The following is a 25052-nucleotide window of genomic DNA, read 5'->3' on the forward strand; positions in this document are numbered from 1 at the left end:
ACCGCGGCAGAGCTTCAGGAGAATCTTGAGGAAGAAGATAACTACTTCGTTGCCCTTGCGCCTCAGTTACAAGATGATGATAGACTCACTGTAGATGGGCCAATAACCAGACAGTAAATTAGATTTGCAATAACAACGTTGCAGAAAAACAAATCTACGGGCCCGGATGGCCTCAGTGGCGAATTTTACATAGCTTTTCAGGAACTTCCGATACCTTTCCTTGAGCAACTTTTTGAAGAGGCTTATGACCGTGGTGAACTTCCTCCTTCTTTCTATCAGAGCCATACAACATTAATCCCGAAAAGTCCTGATCCTGACACAATAAAGAGAATTACCGAATACAGGCCTATATCGTTATGTAGCGTTGACTACAAACTATTTGCTAAATTGTTGACGAATTGGCTACAGACAGTGATTACTAAATGTGTAAGTGACCACCAAACATGTGGAATTCGTGGGCGCTCTATACAAACAAACATTCATATTGCACGTTCAGTTCTTGAGTGTATTCATGGTAGCATGGACCAAGTAGCCCTCCTTCAAATAGACCTTGCAAAAGCATTTGATAAGGTACAGCATGCTTTTTTCCGGCTCCTAAGACACCTGCAGTTGGGTACTATACAATGGTATCTCGCTTTGTTATAAGAAGTCCACAACTAGGCTAATTGTAAATCGCACACTTTGCAATATAATAGGGTTAAATTCATCTGTATGTCAGGGATGTCCGCTGTCACCTTCGCTTTTTGCAATTTATCTGAAACCATTATGTTTAGGTGTGCTTCTAAAGTCTAGCATAAGAGGCTACCGATATGATGCTGAGGAAGTTAAAGTTCTAGCTTATGCAGATGACATTACCTTCTTTTGCACTGATAAACCCAGCGTTCAAGAAGCAGTCAACACTACTTTACGTTTCTGTGAAGTCGCTGGCGCCAGCATAAATTTTGATAACAGCAGTGGATTCTGGCTAGGCATGTGGGCCCAAACTCCTTCGGTCTTCGCAAATATTCATTGGAATGCGACTCCTATGAAATACCTTGGAGTGCCTCTCGATAACTATCGTAAAAGCTGCCCACACTGGACCGCTGCGATAACTACGATCCGCCGAAAGGTGGCAACATGGCACGGATGGGAGCTTTCCATTTTTGGCAGAGCGAAAGCGTGCAATATATTCCTTGTATCAAAGCTTATTTATATTCTGCAGGTGTTGCATTGCTCTAGGGTACACAATCAAGCCTTTTATAGGATATTTGCCTGCTTTATTTGGAGCTCTTCCTGGGAACCTATGAGAAGAGACAATATTTTTCTTCCACTTGAAAAGGGTGGCCTGGGCCTTGTGCATTTGTTCGTGCGACAGTTGGTGTTGCGATTTTTTTTACCTCAAGGATGTGTGCCACCCATTTCTGTTAGCGGTTCTTCGTAACCGCCTATGTTACCATCTTCCTTTTATTCATGTCACAACAAGCGTTGCTAAGGAATTGCCGTTGCGGGGATTCCTAAAAGAAATTGTTGATACTGTCAGTTTTTTTGAAAGCCAGGTTTACCTTTGAGTATTTGTATACTATTGACAGAACAAAGTTAACCGCTGCACTTGTGAATAACCTTTTCCCCGAACCTGTTTATCGAAAGCCATATACGCTTCTGCCTGGTCACGATGTATTATTTCGTGTACGTAGAATGTGTATATCTCCTTCAGCGAAAACATTTTTCTTTAAGCTGCACACTTCCACGCTGCCAGTGAAAACGTAGCTGAATGAAAAATCAATATACGTACCCTGGACAGTGAATTGTAGACTCTGCAACCAACCTGAGACTATAGAGCATTGTTTTATTCATTGTCGTGACGCTATATTTTTGGGACATTCTAAAAAGCACGTTAAGAAAAGAAATTCCAATCACAGCTCATGGTATTAGGTTCCTTCCGTTCAAAAAGAGTCTGACTGATAATATTCTTTACAACTTGTTTATGTTGTTGGGACTTTATTCATTATGGAAAAGTCGCATGATCGATAGACAAGCCGAGCCACCACGGTCGGCGAGATCTGTCTTCCGAGAAGCAGCTGCTCAAGTGTGCAGTGTTGTCGAGACTTCTGACCCCGTTCCGGAGTGGCTTCCTGTTCTTGACGCTTGTGTGTGTTTACCTGACTTCTGATGAAGTATGTTCTGTGTAATTTACTGGTGATAATTTCATTCAATAAAGAAAAAAAGGAAGCGGTGTGGCTAAGTGGTAGAATATCAGGCTGGTACCCAGCAGACCCGGGTGCGAGTCCCTCAGTGTCAATAACGCTAGGTTTTCTTCTAATTTTTGCGATATGGTTACGGGCGGACAACTACGGTGGCGCGTGACCATAGATTTGATCTCATAACAGCTTTCGCTGTAAAAACAATAGCAGAACTTTAGCCGAAATCGCGCTTTTTATTTGTTTTGGGGGGATCGTCGCGCACACGGATGGTAAGGATAGCATAATAGGCGCACTACGGCAAAAACAATAAATTGTGAAAAAAAGCCTAATTGAATGAGACTGATACCTTCAACCTCTCAACGCACTGCAGATTGCGAGCCCGACACGCTAACCACTTCACCACACTGAATTTTTTTTGCTTCATTGCCTGTATCCAGCGCCTTTGTACGTGAACAATGACGTAAAGGTCGCGAAAATAAGTAGTGGCTGTCCTATTGAATAGACACTAGCTTTCAAATTCCTCGAGAGCTGTCTGAAATTCCACCCTCGGCAACCACTCAGGAACAGAGTTCTATAATTTATTAGGTTGCACTAATTACGCCATGCACTCTCGGATGTACATTATTGCAGCAAATGGCAACGCATCTTCGTTATCAATCGGAAAAAGTCCGATACCGTATGGGTCTAGCGGGAATCTCTTTTTGATTGTCCTCTGCAATACATCCCAAAAATATACTCCCTCCCAGCAATGAAAAAAAAACGTCGTCAGTTAGTTTGTGGCTTTTCTACAAATGAGACATTCTTACCCCCATGCTAGAAAGACATCCCGCTTTTCTTGAAATACCTTGAAGTGCAAAGTGCCAGTGTGAAGCCTAAAAAAGAAGATGTTTGTGGCAGGAGCCACTGGCATTCTTTTAACCAGTGGAGGTCAAGGACAAAACGTGTTAAAAAACACGTCCTGCCCTTGACTTCCACTGTGTATGGCCCTGTAAATTGGAACATGTAAAATTGCATCACAAACATCTCTGTACAGATTTTTGCGTGTCACTGAAAACAGGTCCTAATAATCTGAAAGACGAAAAGCGGATACTTTAAGATCAGCTCCTTGAGATATCCGCGGACACTTCCATTCATGAGGTCTGTGCTACCTACACATGCAGGTAAAGCTTCCCTGAGCCTCAGTTGGCACACCATGCACAGGAGTTGATCACTCACGTTAAGAAAAAAGAACCACCACCTGCTTATGAGTTGCCTTATGAATAAGCGTGATAGTGCCAAATCACCTTTGTTCACTTGCCTAAATAAATTAGTTCACCTGCATTGTTCCTAATTTGAGGCCCACATAAACACGGGGAAGACACAATGAAATTTTTGTATATTAGTCCGGGAACAATGCAACACTTGCTTTACGTACTACAGTTTTGAGACAAATAACAAATACCTAACCGTAGCTCTCGAGAACACTGATTCATGATTACCCTGCAACCTATTCGCCTTCACCTGAATTTCCCTTGTCTGCTCTTGCCAATAGTTATCATTGTCTTTCTAGTGTTTTAGTGGTACCCCTAGATAATTGACAGGTGAAGTCCCCCACTTCATATTGGCAAAAAAAATTTCGATGTGGATGAGCACTCTCTGTGAGAAAAGCTCAAGCGCTTTCCCCAGTTCCCCCGACTACCAGTGGCATCGCTGAAACTGTTCATTACAGTGATAACCTCTGCCACACTTTCTTTGTCTGTGCAACAAACTGCGACATCATCCGCATATGCTAGAATTTTAACTTCTGATGTCTGCAACCCAAAACCATGAGTCCTGCTGTTTTCACTTATTCCTAAGCATAACGTTGCTATATAGATCCTGAACAAAAGAGGGCTAAGCGGGCATCCCTGAGGAACAGAATGCCTAGTGCTAACGGGCACATTTAATAAATTATTAACTGCTAAACGTCTCAGGCAATTGCGTTATGCCAAAGCCACTCCATCTGTGATGACCTAACCATGGTCTGGTATGGCAAGCAAAAGATCATGAGAGACACAATCAAATGCCTTTTGCAGATCGAGCTGCCGAATTGCCACGTGACATTCTTTGGCGTCGCAACACTCGAGAACGCATTGCAGTTTTTGTATATGGTCACAATGAAACGTCCCATAATGCCATAAGTTTTGTGAGACATCACCAGTTCTCTGATGACACCCCGGAGTCACCGCGCTAGTACTTTCATCAAGATTTTGTAGTCGCAATTAGATAATAATATAGGCCGATATTTGTTTATTTATTTATTTACAGTACCTTACAGAGCCCTCGAGGGGCATTGTGTAAGGGAGATGGTACAGATATTACGTTAGAAAAATATATATACATATATATCTACACATACATATGCAAATAATAAATATAATAGGAAATGCAGTTCAACTTATGAACATGTAAGCAAAATACATACTAGAAGAGTGAGTAACAGTATGTGAAGGTGAAATACAAAAAAATATTATGACAGTAACTACAACCTAGCGATAGTGCAAAAACATCGGCAACAGTCCTATAAGCACAGATGATTACGAAGATGCGATAGAGCAGGTGCATAAGTATTTTTATGAGTATGATGGAACTTTGTGTGGTCTTGTTCTGACGCAAGATCATCTGGCAAATCATCCCACAAACGAATATCTCGTGGAAGAGCCGACTGGTTGAAAGCGTTAGTATTGCGGTACATGCGTGATATGCTAAAGGTGTTATGTAGTCTGCTCAAAGTTAGATGTGCTAGATTAAGGGGAACAGATGGCATCATGCTGGTGTGGATGAGTTTGTGAAATAGTGATTAAAGTGAGATGTCGTGGTGAATTTTCAGTGGCTCGTGTGCAAGGCTATGTTTAATCTGTGTTACGCTGGACGGGTAGCTGTGATTACGCGCTATGAATCGACTAGCTCTGTTCTGTATACATTCTAACTTATCTATGAGGTATTGTTGATATGGTGACCAAATGGAGGATGCGAACTCCAGTTGAGGACGGATTAGAGCAAGATAAGCCAGTTTGCGTACATTGGAGGGAGCCCCATATAGATTTCGGCGCAGAAAACCTAATGATCTTGATGTGTTGGCACAGATAGAAGTGATATGTGTGGACCACGAAAGTGCAGAAGTTACGTTTATGCCTAGGTATTGGTAATAATCAGTGTGTTCTACAATGCTATTATCAAATATGTATTGACTATTAAAGTTATCACGTTTGCGACTAAAGGTGATTAGTTTGCGTTCGGAAACATTAAGTGTCATCTGCCATGTTCCACACCGCTCAATATTATGCTCAAGGTCTTTTTGAAGAGTTATCGCTATTGTTGTGGATGGGACGATATATAATGCTGTCATCGGCAAATATACGCGTACATGAGGATAAGTTGTCAGGCAGGTCAATAGTGTAGATGAGGAAAAGTAAGGGACCAAGAACACTGCCCTGTGGTACACTAGAGAAAACGTAACAAAGTAATGAAGAGTGATTGTTGGCGATAGTGAATTGTCGGCGGTTGGTTAGGAAGTTTCTTAGCCATGCTAGCGTGAGTGAATCAAGTTTTAGTGATGACAGTTTTAATATCAAGCGACAATGAGCAACACGATCAAATGTCTTTGCAAAATCAAGAAATAAACAATCTGTGTGTATATTACTTCTGATTTTAGAATGTAGGTCGGTGGTGAACTCAAAGAGTTGAGTCTTGCAAAAACGACCCTTTCGGAAACCGTGCTGGTTAGACAAAAAGAAATTGTTAGATTCTAGATGTGCATAAATGTTAGAAGCTATGATACGCTCAAGCATCTTGCAACATATGCACCTCAAGAAAATGGGGCGATAATTTTCAGGTGAACTTTTACTGCCACTTTTATGGACTGGCACTACCTTCGCTATCTTCCAGTCAGAAGGCAACATTCCTGTAGTGAGCGACTGCCGAAAAATATGAAACAAGATAGGGCCAGTCACATAAACAGTGTTCTTGAGTATGACGAAGTGCTTTTAACTTGTCCGTCTCTTCGGTCTCTGATATCAAAATAGTGTAAGCATGACCAAAGTACTGAGGCACATTGTCTAGTTTATATGACTCGTTCAATATTTCTGTAAGCAGTCCGGATAACTTTTATTTGAAATTCTTATTATACACTGCATTCAGGCCGTCAGGTGCCGGTGACTTACCAGGATTGAGCTTATCTGTGGCATTTTCTACTTCAATTTGTGATATAAGCGCTTCTAACGCTTCTTTTCTGCTATCGGAGTACCTAGGCATTCTTCTGAGGAAGGATTCTTTAAACATCCCCACATCGACTGGTCTAGTAGCGAAAAGTACCTCGTAGTGTTAAAAAAAGGCCCATTCAATGCTATCCTTGTCTGCCATCTCTACACCATTGCATTCGATAGCTTCTATATGGTTCCGCCTGGCGTAACTTTTCTCACGTCCTTGTGCTCATTTCGTTGAATTTTCATCTAAGGTCATTTGAATTGCTCTTGCTCGTGCTAGGGCCCCTCGATAGCGCTTTTCATCATAGATTTCTAGTTTCTGTTTGATATCACGCAAATCCTAGGCATACACACCAGGCTTTTCCCTATTCAATGCTGTGAGTTTCTGTAGAAACAATGTTACCTCTCGTCCTTTCTTTTTTAATTCTAAGACAAGGACACTTGATCGCTCAATCACTATCATTTTGATCCGCTGTTTTAAAATGTTCCACTCTTCCCCTATTTTCTCCACATGAGCTTCCTCGATTACTTTGATTTCATTCATCACGGCTACATTGAAAGACTCGTCACTCATAGCATTGAAGCTAATTTTCCCCTGCCTCCACGAAAGTCTATTGTATTCTTTTTTCGCACCTATCTGGCACACTACTAGGCAATGGTCGGAAAAATCAATCGGAAAAACGCTATAGTATGAAGTCTTGGTTTGCAAGACCTTTATTAGGCCCGAGGAACCGGCAGCCGACCGCGGAGATGCACGAACCAAGATGATGATGATACGTGACAACGATGAGGATGCATAAGCAATACATGATAATGATGATAATGTACAGATGAAGAGGATTGGTATACTAAATGCCCACACTGATTCCCCCCACGGGAGAGCGGCCAGCCTGGCCGCAGCAAGTCAAGGGGACAAAGAACGTCGCATGAAGGGCTTCATACGGGAGACATGGACGACTTCAGTAGTTCGATAACGGCGATCTGCTGGGGCTAGAAGTGGCGTCACGCGATAATTTACTGGTGAAGTTTCTTTAAGAACTGTGTACGGCCCGATAAATCGTGGCTGGAACTTGTCGCACAAACCAGGTGTGCGAATAGGCGTCAAAAGGAGCACTTCGTCTCCAGGTTGAAAGGATACAGCACGATGCGATTCATCATAAACCAGCTTTCTGTCTTGCTGTCGGGCTTCAGTGTTTATACGAGCACGTTGGCGGCTCTCTGCGAGCCGCAAAACGTATTCCTCTGAAGAGGATGGAGATGAATCCGCATGGCAGGTAAAGAAGGAGACGTCCAGCAAAGAAGTAGGGGAGCGTCCATAAACTAGGTAAAATGGTGAGTAGCCGGTTGTCCGCTGAATAGCCGTATTGTAGGCGAAAGTGACGAATGGTAGAACTACATCCCAGTTCTTGTGGTCTGGTTGAATGTAGGCGGCGATCATGTCAGCAAGAGTGCGGTGGAATCGCTCAGTGAGGCCGTTAGTTTGGGGATGATAACTAGAGGCAGTCTTGTGAGTTGTGCCAGAGGCGCGAAGAAGTTCGTTCACTAGTTGTGAAAGGAAGGCCCTTCCACGGTCGCTGAGCAATACACGTGGAGCACGATGACGCAGTATAATGGCTCGGAGGATGAAGTCGGCAATTTCAGAAGCTGAACCGGTAGTGATAGATGCCGTCTCGGCGTAGCGCGTCAAATGGTCAACGGCTGTTACTATCCATCGGTTTCCAGCAGCACTGACTGGAAGGGGGCCATAAAGATCGATGCCTACAACTTCGAATGGTGTGGCTGGGCATGGAAGAGGCTGTAGTGTACCGGCTGGAGCAGATGTGGGTAGTTTTCTACATTGGCAGGTAGTGCAGGACCCAACGTACCGAGCTACACTAGTGGTAATACCTGTCCAATAAAACCGACTTCGAAGGCGATCATAGGTTTTGTGGTAACCAAGGTGACCAGCCGTCGGATGGTCATGAAGTGCTCTGAGGACTTCGGACCGAAGCGATCGGGGTAGAACGGGAACCCAGCGCTGACCGTCACGATGGTAAATTTTGCGGTACAGCACGGAGTTGTCCAGCTTAAACTGCGAGAGTTGGCGACGGAGCCTCGCATTAGGTGGACGGGAACTGCCAGTGAGGTAGCCTATAATACGTCGACAGTATGGGTCAGCCAGCTGTCGAGAAGAAAAATCGTGCGGGTCGTCCGAAGGCAGCTGGTCCATAGAGGCGAGAGAGGAAACCGCCGTAGACGTGGACTCCGAGGGCGTGTTGTGCGAATTGATTGCGGAAACCCCGAGTGGAGTCGCTGGTAGTGGACAGCGAGAAAGAGCGTCGGCGTCACTATGTTTCCTGCCACACTTGTATACGATGGCAAAATCATACTCTTGTAGGCGTAGAATCCAGCGGCCGAGGCGTCCCGACAAGTTCTTGAGTGTCGAAAGCCAACATAGAGCGTGGTGGTCGGTCACAATTGTGAAATGGCGGCCGTGAAGATAGGGACGAAATTTCTGCACTGACCAAACGACGGCGAGGCACTCCTTCTCGGTGATCGTGTAGTTCCTCTCGGCTGCGGAGAGGACGCGGCTGGCGTACGCAACGACTCGCTCTCGCGAAGAGTTGTCGCGCTGGAGGAGGACGGCTCCTAAACCGTGGCCGCTAGCGTCCGTATGGAGGAAGGTCGGTGCACCATCGTGAAAATGAGAAAGTACAGGATCGGTCGTGAGGGCACTCTTCAACCTGTCGAAAGCCGACCACTGAAAGGGCGTACCAGAAGCAAGTAGCTTATGGAGTGGTGCGGCTATGGAGGCAAAGTTTTGTATGAATCGCCGAAAGTAAGAGGCGAGACCAAGGAAACTTCGCAAATCTTTCGGCTTCTCAGGGCGAGGGAAGCGAAGCACCGCAGCAGTTTTCTCAGGGTCTGGACGAATTCCGTCCTTGCTCACAACATGACCAAGGACCTTGATAGATCTGCTGGCGAAATGGCACTTCTTGGTGTTAATTTGAAGACCAGCGCCCGCAAGGCAAGTCAGGATCTCGTCCAAGCGTTGCAGATGTTGAGGAAACGTCGACGAAAAGACAACAATGTCATCAAGGTAACATAGGGAAGTCTTCCATTTCAGGCCACGCAGCACGGTGTCAATCAAGCGCTCAAAAGTTGCGGGCGCAATGCATAGACCAAACGGCATAACATTGAATTCGTATAGGCCGTCTGGGGTTGCAAACGCCGTTTTTTCTTTGTCATCTTCATGCATGGGGATTTGCCAATAGCCGGAACGCAAGTCGAGGCTTGAAAAGAATTCAGCACCTTGTAAGGAATCGAGGGCGTCGTCGATACGTGGCATGGGGTATACGTCCTTCCTAGTGATCTTATTGAGTGCTCGGTAATCGACGAAAAATCGTACGGAACCGTCTCTTTTACGCACCAGAACCACTGGAGACGACCAAGGACTGGTTGAGGGTCGGATTATCTCTCGTTGCAGCATATCGTCTACGTTTTCCTCAATGATTTTCCGTTCGGCTAGGGAGACGCGGTAAGCACGACGATGCACAATGGATGTTCCGTCGGTCTGAATACGATGTGCTGTAGCAGTTGTCTGACCCAGGCTGGATGAATGTATGTCAAAAGAGTTTGCATGCTTTTGCAACAAATCAAGCAGCTGATGCTTCTGTGAGTCTGTCAAGTCCTTGTTGATGGCTGCTGTAAAGGCCGAGGAAGCAGTATGATCTCCAAGATGGCCTTTAGGGGAGGCAGGGGTAAGAGGCACGACGCACACAGGCTCCAGATCGGCAACGCAGGCGACAGTAGTGCCCCGCGGCAGTAAAGTTTTATCTAGTGTGGTGTTCGTAGCAGCGAGGACAGCTGAGCTATTGTTGAAGCGAGCCACACCTGATGCGAGAGCTATGCCTTTATTGAGGCAACGGGGCGATGGAGTGACCAAAATGTCACCAGAGTCAACGTTGTTGGACAAAACAGTGACTAATTGATGTTCATTTGGGGGTAACTCGATGTCTACAGCGGCGACGAGTCGAAGTGGCCTGTAGGTTTCGTCACTAAGCAAGTGGTCTGTGTCAGAAAGATGGACGACACGTTGTGCACAACAAATAGCCGCGGAAGCAGATGAAAGAAAGTCCCAACCTAAAATGAGTTCGTGGGAGCACGGGGATAGCACAGTGAATTGTATATAATGAAGAATGTCGTCGATTAGCACACGGGCAGTACAGAGAGCGGAAGGGCGAATCATTGTTCCCTGGGCTGTAACCAGTGTTGGTCCATCATAAGGCGTCGTGACTTTTCGAAGACGGGTACACAAATCAGCACGAATAATAGAAAACCCAGCCCCAGTGTCCACCAAAGCATCAATGTCCACTCCCTCAACTGAGACTGCAATCATATTGTAAGGGCGCGCTGGAGGAATTGGAGTACTGTGTTGGAATGCAGTTTGTCCTCCAAAAACTGCATCGCTTAGTTTTCCGGACGCCGATCAGAAGCGAGGGAAGCAGGCTGAAGAGGAGAAGAGGAGCGACGGTAGGGCGATGGTGAACGGCGTCTGGTTGATCGATGACTACTGCGCAGTTCACCGGATGCTGGCGGAGATGGAGACCGACGCGGCGGTGACGAATAACGACGGCCCTGGTACAAGGCTCCTGCGGTATAGTCTCGTTCGCGTATGTCGTACCCTCGGCGCTCATCTTGCTGGCGCTTGCGGCAAAAGCGTGAAATGTGACCACGATAGCCACAATAATAGCACGTAGGGCCAGTCGATTGATAAGAAGGGTAGTAGCTTGTGTTAGATGCACCGGGAGAGAGAGCAGTGAGAGGGACAGATGGTGGCTCAGGCGGTGGTGATGGAAAGCTCGTGGGAAAGTTTCTGGGAGGTGCGGCAGCAACCGACGCGTACGTTGGTGGCGGCGGCGTCGAGCTGATGGTGCCTGATGGTGCGGCGACGGCATGCGAGAACGATGGGAGAGTACGAGCGACAGTGGGCTGCAGGTGGGCCATGTGGGTCATGGACGTGAGCTCTTCCCTGATGACATCCCGCAATGACGTTGAAGAAGACTGCATGGGACACACTGAAGGTAGTGTGAATCCCATTGATTCTAATTCTTCGCGTATAATCACCCTTATTGTGTCTCGTAGGTTTGGATCTGCCGTAATACGGGCCGCGTCACTGTCCGGTTGTAGGCGCATAGACTCGAGTTCTTCGAGGCGCTGACAGGTTGTCGCAACGTCAGCAACAGTAGCTGGATTCTGGATTGCAAGGGCATTGAATGCGACGGGTGCAATCCCCTTAAGAAGCTGGCGTACCTTGTCTGACTCTGTCATTGGGGTTTCAACCCGGCGGCAAAGTGAAAGGACATCCTCGATGTAGGATGTATACGACTCGCCGATGTGCTGTTTCCGAGCCGCGAGAGCTTTCTTTGCCAGAGCCGAACGAACAGTCGGTGTGCCAAAGACATGCCGAAGCTGATCTTTGAAGGCGGACCAGTCGGGGATGTCGATGTAGTGGTTGAGGAACCACGTCTTCGCGACACCCGTGAGGTAGAATGACACGTAAGCGAGTTTGTAGGTGTTATCCCAACGGTTAGCAGCGCCGACACGTTCGAAATCGTCCAGCCATTCCTCCACATCTTCCCCGCGCATACCGGCGAAGGGATGGGGCTCACGCTGGAGGCTGTTGATGACGTGAAAAGGCGCGGCACGCGGTGGCGGAGTGGGAACGGTTGCAGCACCGACCTCTTCTTGGTGCGACATATTTCCGGACACCTGGCCCAAGCGGCGACCTGAACGTAGCTCCAGGGGGTAGAGTGGTCGAGAGGATGACGAGGGATCTAACAGCACGCTCCACCACGTATGAAGTCTTGGTTTGCAAGACCTTCATTAGGCCCGAGGAACCGGCAGCCGACAGCGGAGATGCACGAACCAAGATGATGATGATACGTGACAACGATGAGGATGCATAAGCAATACATGATAATGATGATAATGTACAGATGAAGAGGATTGGTATACTAAATGCCCACAATAGCAACTACGTTGTGCGATTATGGGAAACTGTTATCTAAAGTAGGTTCAATCGGGCATTGCGTGCACCTAGAAGGTGGGTAAACTTATCTGCCCAGTAACATTGCCGGCATTCTGGAACATCCACCAAATTACATTCTGCAATAATTTGCGCCAGCACATCACTGCTTTTGTGTTCGAACTTGTGACTGCTTGATCTATGTCTTTATTTCAGTACACTTTCAATACCCCTACCAATATGAGCATCTTCTCAGTGCATATGTACTGGCGCAAATGATCAAAAAAAATTTTGGCGTTCCTGCAACATAGTGGGAGCATAGGCACCAAGAACGTGTAATTTACTGTCACAATAAACAATGTCACACATTACTCATCAGCTTGACGTACACGCGAATACATTCTGTACTACCAAACCAGGCAAATTTTTAACAAAAAGAACGCATCCCCCTGATCTACCAACTGCATGGCTCACAATGAAAAAATACCACGAAGTGAACTTTTGCACCATGCTCTTTGTGCCATCCTCACCCTCCATTTTAGTCTCTTGCACTGCCAATATAACGAAAGTTTCCTCCAACAACAACCGATACACTTGGCCTTGGTTCTTCCAAGAAGCAATGCTTTGCAACTCTTGCAAGAAGAGTTGCGAATCTAAGGAATACAGCAGGAGACATTCTAGCGTTGCAGGTGAAATGAGCCCGGAGCGTGGGGTTTACATAGCACGTCTAACGCAACGCTAGATGCCTCCGGGACCGCCCGGTGGACGAGTCTCGCTGCCCACTGAGAACGGATCGTCCACAGCTTTCCTCTCCATAGCGCTACCAAGTCTTGCTCTGAGGCTCGTGCATCCACCAGTCGACGTCTTCACCGGTGGTTCTTCAAAGCTCTTCTCACCATCTTTGTTTTCTTGGCTAGGAGCTTCCTCCAGGGATCTTTTAAATGATGTGCCAACAGCGTTGCTCTCCGAGGCGCCAACGACGTTCCGTGACCCTTCCTCCGAATCCGAGTCCGTGCTCGCACACCACGAGATGCCTGTGGCAGGCCGGCTCTCTTTAGGGACCTGTTAAGACACTCCAGTAACTTGCCCGCTCAAATCTTTTCTCACTTCCTTCGAGGGCATGGCCAGTGATGTTGCACTATCTAGTGATCTTTCCGTAGGTTCTTGTGAGGCGTCCCCTGTAGATGTTGGTGCATGTCAGTCTAGTGCGACTACACTCCCATCTCCACTGCCTTGGCCGGTGTCTTTTGCCTCGGTTACGTCCATGATATCCTGTGTCACATCCGTTGTGTCCAGTCATCCCGTCGCTGTGGCGTAGAGATGAACGCACTGTGCGTTGACATCTCCCAAACGCCGGCAATGCGAACACCGAGGCACCTTGCACTGACGACCCACATGCCCCGTTCCGTTGCAGCGCAGACACTGCATAGGCCGACCAGGGGTGACCACTGGGGCTAATTTAGCCGCAATACGGATCTATTGGGGCAGATCATCCACTCTGATACTAGGGTTGAGCATAATGAGCACAGTGGGTAATGTTGAACTCTTCTTGCTAACAACTTCAACGCGCCAACGCTCCCGAGTCGCTTCCGTCACACGGCCAAACACTGCCAGCGCTGTACGCACAGCCTCGTGAGCCACACTATACCATAGCCAGTGAAGTCGCAGCCTCACCTGCTGCTCCGTAGAGTCGATGACAAGACAGCGTCTTCCCTTGACCTAGAATTCATTTAGTTGAATCAATCACTTCGTTGCCTCGGGCTGTTTAAGGTGACCGCCCACACGTGGTTGATCTGGTAGGCGCCCAACGCCAACACACCCGGAAGCGGTCGTTCTTTGTCCAGAGCGTCTCAGAAATTTTCGGCCTTGGAAGACCTCATCTCCATACAAAATTACTGTGTTCAAAACTACGCGTCCTGTTCGCAGATTCGGCAAGATGATCTCGAAATTCTTGTCTCTTTCATCTGTATACCTGTTTCCGTGGCCACAAAGAACCGCCTTTGCTTCTCCAAGGGAGTCCATGATTCTTGCATCAGACGCGTGCGAGTGCCGGGGAAAGAACGTACTTCACCACACTAAAAGACGGCGAAAGGGTGCTCATTTCTTCATGTCATAAGTAATGTTGGTAATATGTTTGCATTTTCTTCTTTAGATGCGTGGATTTGAATGTCTGCGCTTCTGAAAACTAGCGACACTGCAGCTAACGTGTGTAATGTGTTTGTTTTGTGCTTCGTGAGATCAGAACGTCTATCCGACACGTTTTCTACAGTATAAAAAGGTTCTTTAGTGCCAACCCACTACATGAACGTCATTTGCACTGCCTCGCTAAGTTGTTAGTTATTTCCGCGTATGAAACATGGCGCATCTGAAGTGTATACTAAACAATTTAGTTTTTATTTTTACCCCCTTGAACATATTTCCGGTCAGTTTTGTTCACGTTCTACGACTAAAGACATCATGCTTCACTGAAGCCGTACCAAACGTTAGGGTTATGGCATCACCGCGCCCGTGTGCGATGGTCATAGCGAAAAACATCAATATTAATAGAGGGAGAATGTTATAACTTTTGACATAGAGCTTCGATCATGACTGACTGAAGGAGATAGTATTCGCTTATTTCTCTACACTGATCCAAGGCTGAAAATGCGGATATTAAAAGTTCCACGTGCCTTCCAGTGCGCTGAAAATCACTGGCACGCGCTGAAATGCTGTTTTTTTTTGTTAATCATCTCTAACATTTCAACAGACAAACGCAACATGTTTTACTGCATATATTTGTGGTTATTAGGTAGTGCTAATCACTCGTAGTGTACCGACGCATCTAGAAGTAATCAGAAGCAGGAATATAACCGTGTTTTGCCCTCTCATGTCTGAAGAGTATATGGGCATCGCACTCTCTTAGAAAGAAAAAAGTAGAAAGCTGTTTCGCTTTGTCGTTTCATACAGAGCGAAAATGAATTTCGCTCTATCCAATGCTTTGCGAGAGTAGAAGAACATTCTAAAGATCTGACTTGGGATAGTTACTCCTGCGATACCCTCCGAAGTTTTTATACTACGTGCATGCACGACGTTCGGAGCTGAACATAATAACTAGCTGGTTGTAGCAATGCTGCGCATTGGGACTGTTGTGTCTATATCGGTTATTGTGTGCGGTACATGTAAACATAAGCGGAAGCAAATGGCATGTCAGTGCAGTGCAAGGGTAGCTCACGATATATATTTTGGTCAAATGTTTGCTTGAAGTCTGTGGACTGCATTCGATTCAGGTGAAAAAAATAGCAATTGTAACGCTCAACCATTGCACAGCCTGCGAGAAGTTTCAATAAATATTTATCCGTAGTGGCAGCAAACGGCATACGCATTGTACATTCACAAGACACTTTTTGACCTCCGAAATGCCCCGCCACGTTGGTCTACTGGTTAAGATACTCGACTGCTCACCCGCAGGTCCCGGGATTAAAATCCCGGCTGCGGCGACTGCATTTCTGATGGAGGCGGAAATGTTAGGGCCCGTGTGCTCAGATTTGGGGGCACGTTAAGGAACCCCGGGTGGTCTAAATTCCCGCAGCCCTCCACAACGGCGTCTTTATTAAACATGTGGTGGTTTTGGGACGTTATACCCCACATATCAATCTATTAACCTCCGAAATTACTTGATGCAAGCATCAGTGCTATGTGTTTAACGCGATGACTTTGTTTCAACCCCGGGAAGTGTTTCAGTTCCAATGGCAAGTTGAATAACGGAGAAAAAGTTTGATTGCAAGTGCAGCTGGCCACGGAACATGATCGTCCTCCGTAATACAGACCATGCAGCAGCTGGCCCAGCAAGCGGTTTGTGACATCACGGCTAGCGAGCGCGCCAGTGTTGCCCGGCTCTCATTCTGTTCGATTATAAATTGTTCGATTTTAAATTACCCGCTCGACTGAAATCGCTCAAAGTACACCAGCTTGCCCGTGAAAGTTCAAGAATCAACCCACACAACAGATATTAAGGTTTAAACTTGAGTGTCATGACCCCTTTAAGCCTTGTGTCAAAGCATTGTTCCTGTACCACGTGATAACTTACGGTGCACGCTGAGAAGATAGGTGCTACCAAATAAAGCTTGAGCAGTAAATCAGTTTACCCTGGTTGTAAGGTCGCTGCTGGGAAGAGGGCGCACTGCCTGGACCATCGGCAAACAGTTTTTCGTCGTGAGCTGTACCGCCCGGCTAACTTGCGTGGCGTGGAGAATCACTAGAAGAACCATTTATTTATTTATAAGTGCTCATAGTGCAATAGGTGTATATGCGACCAAGCAGAAGAGTGCCGGCTTCCCTATCAAGCAAACACTTGTAAGCGTAAACTAAATATTAGTGTAGCATTCAGCAAGACGCTATTCTGCTCAAATGAATGCCAGGAAAACAACACCAATCTAATCAATCAATCTTCCATTTATTGTGCCTGGCAACAATCAGAAGGTCTTTGTGCGGGCGCACGCAAAAACAGAACCATACAGATAAACAGTACAATACAAAGTGCTTTCAAAAAAAAGAATTAAGATAAAAGAGTGAGAAAACACAGACAAACAGAAATCAGTGCAAAGTAGGATGAAAAAATATAGGCCAAAAATTATGGAATGGTAGTGAAAAATAACGTGGAATGCACACAACTTTGCGGAAGGCTTCCTAAAACACGTAAAACTGAAGAATGTGTACATTGTAAAGACTATGTTACGACAGTGCAAAGATCAGATAAAAACGTTTACTGGAATCTATGAAAAACATCAAGATCAAGAAATTTAACACTAGAGTGAACTTGTTTTTTATGATTTGGCAGGTACATAATACTGTCGATTCTCTGGTTAAATTACCCTGAAATCAAAATTTCATACAACCGAGATGTAGACGGTCCACACCGTGAACTCAATTGTAAAGAAATGACAGATCAGTGCTATTTCGTTGGCAGTCAAGTAATCGCAATGCTCATAATTTGGCAGTCTTTGAACGAGATGTATAGTCATTTCCAGCGAGAAGGTGCTACTAAATGCTTATGAAACTTTTCTCGACTCACTCAGTAGCGTTACTGCCGGATTTAGCAAAGCCATTCCAAATCACCGATGCATACTGAAGTTGAGGAAGAAATATTGCGGCGTATAATTTGTGTAAGGCTGTAGGAGAACGAAATACTCGAGAGGTTCAGCGAACACAGCCCATAGAACAAAGACCTGTCGTAGAAGCACATTTGGTGCGAGCGGAAAAAATTACCATGACGTAAAAAAGAAGATCTATGTCACTGAAATATTAAGCCTAACATAACGACACGGTATTGACAAAGTGTAGAAGTGACACCATGGATGTTTGGCGAGATTTACTCAAGAATTTGGTCTTGGATGTATTCAGGGAAAGGTTATTGTTGTTACATCAATCTGTGAAAGGACATAACCTGCATGCAGCAAGTGAATGTCTCTAACTGAATGATTTTTTTTGAAACATCATCATATATTATTCTGATAGCTAAGTAGGGGATTCACGACAGACGAGTCAACATCAAAGTTGGCAAGTTAACCAGAAAGAGCGAGTGGCTTACCACGCGAAAAGCCTTGCTCAGGTCGCAGTGCACTGTGTCAAGCTGTTCTCTCTGAGAAATAGGTGGGCAGATTTGCGTCATGAAACCAGAAAGATTCGTGGTAGTTAGGCGGCCAGTGATAAACCGGTGATGATTAGGAATGAACTAACTTTTCACGCTAGTATACAATATGCTGTGAACAGTCAGCTCAAAGATCTTTGGTGTGGCACAAGGTAGAGAAATCAGGTGATAATAAGCAAACAGTTTTGGGACCCAACTTAAATACTGAAAAACACGCGCAGTTTTCCACGTACCGAGAAATGTGGAAATGTTCAGCCAGTTGTTCAATACTGTAGTCAGAACTGACGTAAATACATTACCATAAGTCTTTGTTAACAGATGAACTTTTTATCCAGCGACAAACCACTTGATGTGCTAAATGTCTAGGGCTATTGCCCGATTTGAGTGCTACAGTATGATGCCTTATAAACAAATGAAAAATGTGGGGCAAAACGTTCGGTGACGGCATGCATTGCGATACCATCCGAATCACGTCGTCTGAAAAACTCCCCCACTTTTGCTATCCCATTTGCGTGCGTACAACCAAAACTCAGCTGACCTTTCAGAAGCGTTTTTTCGAAGAATGCAGTATATGAGCTGTGGTCCCGTTTATATAGGCGTTTAGAGAGAGTTCACAAAATGCTGAGTTCTTTCTTCTACTTACCTGATGGAGAAAATCTACCCTTCTTGTGCGCGCAATCTTGTGCTTCAGAGTACTTAAAGGGTCAGGGACGAACCAGGTAGAATATTTACGTTGATTCAGTGTATATTGGAGAATAAACTTACCTATTCTGCTTAACACAAGATTCTTAAACTTCTCAACTTAATTGGTCATGATTGTTTGTTTTGTCAGCGATCTGGGACCAATCTACGGCTGAGAAATAGTACTACAAGCCCACGTAGTCAGATCTCTTGAAAGCAAATCTTGGAGATTGGTTAAAGTCACTGCTGTAGCTCGTTGTTTCGGCATATACATATAATCTGACGTTAAGTGGTGGATGGAGTATGGCAGAACGAACAATACAGATGTCGGAGCGTGACCCTTGAACGGGTTGATTCATTTGAGAGACAGAAGTCTAAGACGTTCTATCTGCTATTGACAAATGTGTCAGGTTGCAGCAGGGAATTAGATTCTGAAAAATCCAAGAGCAAGCTGCATTTTTTCTCAATGAAATGGTTATAATGAGGAAAGACAAGCGTGCTCCGGTCAACTCGAGGCACATTGAAATCACAAAGAACAAAAACTACGTGCTCACTATTACACAATGTGACAAGTTAAATACAAGGAGTTATATTGCCGCGAACCATGCATTGGGTTTGTTTATTTGTGTTTTGTTTTTTTCGGCCTGGCTGCGCCGGCCTGTGCTATCGCTGTTTTCACAGCGTTTCGAACAAACGCTACCACAGCGTTTCGAACAAACGCTATCGAACAACGCTTCAAGCGTTGTTCGATAGAAACAACGCTTCAAGCGTTGTTTGTTGGAAGCGCTGTTCGAGAGAACAGCGTTTCTAACAAACGCTATCACGGCGTTCTCGATACAATTCGACTATTCGAGAAACCCTCGCGCCGAGCAATATAAATTCCCGCACAGCCAATGCCGCGTCATTCGATCGCCGACGCTCACTAGCGTGCCCGTCGTTTTGCTGGCCGCTGCTTTGCCGCCTGTGTATTTTTTCAGTTGTTAGAGGAGCACAGGTTCGCTCCAATAAACTTGTTTTCCTCATAGACAACTGCGTCGTCCTTTGCTGCGTGACATCTGGTGGAGGTGCGCGGTACATGAACCCTAAGCCATTGCCAAGCCGACAAGCACGCCCCACTCGTGTCAGCCGCCGACAGCAAGGCCTTCAGCCAGAGTTTGGACTGCTCCCGGATAACAAAAGGGAAGAAGACGTAAAAACTACGATGATCAACGCAGACACCATGACCAGCGCTACCAACCCTCCCGTCGTTCTGCAACAACCTCGTGAGCCCCCATCATTCCGAGGATCTCCTGGTGAAGACCCGGAAGAGTGGCTGGAGAAGCTGGAGCGCATCCGCATCTTTAAAAGGTCGGATGACGAAGAAACGTTTCGTCATGTCTTCTTCTATTTGGAGGATGCAGCTCGAACGTGGTTTGAGAACCATGAAGGCTCCCTAACCGACTGGACTGTCTTTAAGAGCGAATTCCTCAAAACATTCGCTACGGTTGTGCGGAAAGAACGAGCCGCCCTTTTGTTGGAGACGCGAATGCAACACCCTAACGAAGGTGTTGTACTGTTCGCTGAGGAGATGAAGATGCTGTTCCGGAGAGCTGACCCCAAAATGGCAGAAGAGAAGAAGGTGCGCTTTCTGATGCGGGGAGTTAAACAAGAGCTCTACGCTGGACTCATCCACAAACCCCCTAAGACCGTCGCTGAGTTCGTCACCGAGGCTTCGATGATCGAGAGGACCTTGGATATGCGTTCGCGGCAATACGATAGACCACTCAACACCCTTTCGGTGAACTCGGTAAACACTCCTGGATTGGCGACGGAAGACTTGCGGGAGACCATCCGCGCCGTCGTTCACGAGGAACTGAGGAAATTGTTCCCAGCAACGCCGCAGCCTCAAGTCGCCTCCCTCACTGACGTCGTCCGCGAGGAGGTTCAGCAAGCACTGGGGAATTCCACGCCGTCGGAAGCATCTTGTGAACCACAAGCGATGACCTACTCCGCTGCTGCTCGTCGACCCCGACCTTTCCCATCCCGTTATCAAGAGGCCCCGCCGTACCGCCGCCCAATGTCGCCCGCCCGACCCCCTGTAACCCGAAACCAGGCGCCCAGGAAGACCAAGGTGTGGCGAACGCCAGATAATCATCCGCTGTGCTACCACTGCGGAGAGGCTGATTACGTCTACCGCCGCTGCCCGTACAAGAGGCTGGGTTTGCGTGGGTTCTCCGTCGACGCACCCCGCCCGCGAGCCGGCCAGCGCCCATTTGAGATCGAAGAATACCTGTCGAACACCAGCCGTGGACCATCCCGCTTCAACCGTTCGCCGTCGCCCTACCCGTACCAATCCCGCAACCGTCGAAGCCATGCCGAATTTGCTCGTAGAAGGTCCCCCAGCCCACGAGGGGGAAACTAAAAGCAGCAACTTCTGGAGGTGAAGTTGCACAACGGCGAGAAAATTAAAACCCTCCAACGACGCAAGACCGTGACTCACGACATGCCCTCATCCCGACGACCCGACGACACCCTGACGAGACCTCCAAAAACGACGACAGCTACGCTCCGTGACGCGTACCCGAAATGACGAAGCCTGCCGCTGAGAAGACGACGATGACGACGCATAGTGCCCGACCATCAACACGCGCAAGCCGCGATACGACGCCCCGACGCACCCGAAATTCGAGGAAAGTGGCATCCGACGTCCAGTTGTCCATCGACGGCCTTGACGTAGTCGCCGTCATCGACACGGGAGCCGACTACTCGGTCATGAGCGGGTTATTCGCGTCCAAGCTAAAGAAAGTTACGACCAGATGGGGCGGTCCGCACATACGCACAGCCGGAGGCCACCTCGTGACCCCAAGTGGAATGTGCACATCGCACCTCACCATAGATGGCACTACGTACCCTTCTGAGTTCGTCATTTTGCCTAACTGCTCCCGCGACGTAATTCTCGGAATGGACTTTTTGACGGACAATGGCGCAATAATTGATCTGCAGACCATGTCGATAACGTTTTCTTCCGATCGCTCTACGACGCCGCAGCCGAACCTCGGACACAGTGCTGCTGTAAGGATCGCCGACGATCACGTCACCCTGCCACCCCGCGCAAGCTTGATGATCGCCGTCTATTGCTAAGGTGCTGCTCCTGACGTCCACGCTATCGTGGAGACTGACCAAAGGTTGCTTCTAGACCGCGGTGTGTCTGTCGCAAGAGGCATTGCGTGGTTTCAGCAACGCAGATCCCACGTTTTGGTCACCAATTTCACCGAGGAGTACCAGCATCTAAACAAGGGCGCTGCAATTGCGTTCCTCGAAGAAACGCAAGAAGCGAGTCAAGTGATCGCGGTCGCCATCTTTGAACGCGCACGCGCAGATGCTTCCAGGCTGCCACATCCTTTCGACGTGAACCCGGAGCTGTCGCAAGAAAATCGGGACAGATTACTGGAGTTGCTCCGTCGCTACAGCGAGTGTTTTTCCTCGAACTCGAAGTTACGTCAGACACCTTTGGCGAAGCACCGGATAATAACCGAAGATGGAGCCCGACCTACCAGACAGTCACCGTACCGCGTTTCTTCACACGAGCGCGAAGCCATCCGGACTTAAGTTGATGACATGCTCAGCGACGACATAATACAGCCATCAAAAAGTCCGTGGGCTGCGCCGGTTGTACTCGTGAAGAAAAAAGATAGCACTTTAAGATTCTGCGTTGACTACCGGAGACTAAACAAAATCACCAAAAAGGACGTGTACCCCTTGCTACGAATCGACGACGCCCTCGACCACATCTGCCACGCCAAGTACTTCTCATCCATGGATCTGAAGACCGGCTACTGGCAAATTGAAGTGGACGAGAGAGACCGAGAGAAGACTGCATTTATAACCCTGGACGGTCTATACGAGTTCAAGGTGGTGCCGTTTGGGCTGTGCAAGGCACCCGCAACGTTTCAGAGAGTCATGGACACTGGGCTAGCAGGCCTGAAGTGGCACACTTGCTTCGTATACCTCGACGACGTTGTCGTATTCGCCCGGACTTTCGACGAACACCTCACAAGGTTGGAATCTGTACTCGAGGCTATTCGTACGTCGGGGTTAACGCTGAAACCTGAGAAGTGCCGTTTCGCGTACGAGGAACTCAAGTTCTTGGGTCACGTCGTGAACGCCGCGGGAGTCCTACCTGACCCGGCAAAAACATCAGCCATTGCGAACTTCCCAAGGCCGAAAGATAAGAAGGGTGTGCGAAGGTTTCTCGGACTGTGCGCATACTACCGGCGCTTCGTCGCAAACTTCGCACGCATTGCAGAGCCACTCACGCGCCTGACGAAAGAAAGCACCCCTTTCAGCTGGGAAAACGACCAAGAAAAGGCATTCTTCGAGCTGCAACAACGCCTGCACAACCCGCCCGTGCTCGCTCATTTCGACGAAAACGCCGAAACGGAAATGCACACGGACGCCAGTGATATCGGTTTGGGTGCCGTCCTCGTCCAAAAGCAAAGTGGTTACGAAAAGGTAATCGCCTATGCAAGCCGTGGTCTGTCGAAGGAGGAGAGAAACTACTCTGCCTCCGAGAAAGAGTGCCTGGCTATCATATGGGCCATTTCAAAATTTCGCCCATACGTCTATGGTAGACCGTTTAAGGTTGTGACAGACCATCATGCGCTGTGTTGGATCGCCAATTCGAAGGACCCCTCTGGCCACCTTGGGTGGTGGAGCTTGTGCCTGCAAGAGTTTGACGTTACAATATTCTACAAATCCGGCAGGAAACACTCCGACGCCGACTGCCTGTCTCGCGCCCCCATCGACCCACCACCACAGGACTCCGATGAAGACAGCGCGTTCTTCGGAGTCGTGACAGAGAGCGACCTAGCCGCCCAGCAGCGTGCCGACCCTGACCTCCGCGCCATGATCGACTACCTCGAAGGACGTAACGTCACCGTGCCTAGGGCGTTCAAGCGCAACTTACCAGCATTCAGCCTCAAAGACTCCATTCTAGTGAAGAAGAATTTCAACCCCGGAACGAGAACGAATTATCTACTTGTCATCCCCGCAGACCTTCGTGACGAAATTTTGGAAGCGTGCCACGACGACCCGTCTTCCGGACATCTCGGAACAGCTCGCACGATTACAAAAATCAAGGCGAAATGCTTCTGGCCCCGCCTTACATCCGATGTCACCCACTACGTCCGGAGCTGCCGTGACTGCCAGCGACGAAAAACACCACCGACGAGACCAGCCGGACTTCTGCAGCCGATCGCCGTCCCAACGAGGCCCTTCCAACAGATCGGAATGGACCTTCTGGGCCCGTTCCCTACATCCCGATCCGAGAACAAATGGATTGTCGTAGCGACAGACTGCATGACGCGCTACGCAGAGACCACCGCTATTCCTAGGGGAACTGCACAAGAAGTTACAAAGTTCTTTATTAACCAAATTGTGCTGCGACATGGAGCCCCTGAGGTCCTAATCACGGACCACGGAACGACCTTCACTGCGGAGCTTATGCAAGGAATCTTACGCTACAGCAACACAGATCACCGAAGAACGACGGCATACCACCCCCAAACGAACGGACTAACGGAACGGCTCAATAAGACAATCGCGGATATGCTGTCTATGTACGTCGACGTTGAACATAAGACGTGGGACGAAGTCCTCCCGTACGTCACGTTTGCGTACAACACGGCTATTCAAGAAACCACGCAGATGACACCGTTCGAGCTCGTCTACGGAAGACGGCCGACTACGATGCTCGACGCCATGCTTCCGCACGTAGAAGACGACGACCTCAACGCCGACGTCCAAGGATACCTCCAACGTGCGGAGGAGGCCCGCCAACTCGCTCGAGCTCGTATAACATTCCAGCAACTGGTGAATGCCGGACGCTACAATCTCCGACGCCGAGACGCCGAGTACCATCCTGGAGATCGTGTGTGGGTTTGGACTCCCATTAGACGACGTGGACTCAGTGAGAAACTTCTACGACGCTATTTCGGACCCTACTAGATTCTACGACGTGTTGGCGAACTAACGTACGAAGTGATCCCCGATGGGGACTCCCGTACATCACGACGACGCACGCGGCCCGAAGTCGTCCATGTGGTTCGCTTAAAACCTTTCTACGGACGATGACGAACTTTTAATTTGTCTGGACTGTCCCTTATGTTAGCATCGGGTCGATGCACTCTTAGAGGGGGGTAATGCCGCGAACCATGCATTGCGTTTGTTTATTTGTCTTTTGTTTTTTTTCGGCCTGGCTGCGCCGGCCTGTGCTATCGCTGTTTTCACAGCGTTTCGAACAAATGCTACCACAGCGTTTCGAACAAACGCTATCGAACAACGCTTCAAGCGTTGTT

The 25052-nt window shown here is 47.7% G+C and overlaps 1 protein-coding gene across 2 annotated transcripts in view; it reads right to left on the reverse strand.

The window, feature by feature from the left end:
* The window catches only part of LOC142803523 (uncharacterized), a 63884-nt gene that overhangs the window by 28566 nt on the left and 10266 nt on the right, over positions 1-25052 (reverse strand). For both annotated transcript variants that reach the window (XM_075888651.1, XM_075888649.1), the window contains exon 2: positions 16535-16644. In XM_075888651.1, the coding sequence (XP_075744766.1) occupies positions 16535-16644 (110 nt within the window). The remainder of the gene's footprint in view (positions 1-16534; positions 16645-25052) is intronic.

This window comes from Rhipicephalus microplus, chromosome 3 (assembly GCF_043290135.1).
Source record: "Rhipicephalus microplus isolate Deutch F79 chromosome 3, USDA_Rmic, whole genome shotgun sequence".
Classification (NCBI taxonomy): domain Eukaryota; kingdom Metazoa; phylum Arthropoda; class Arachnida; order Ixodida; family Ixodidae; genus Rhipicephalus; species Rhipicephalus microplus.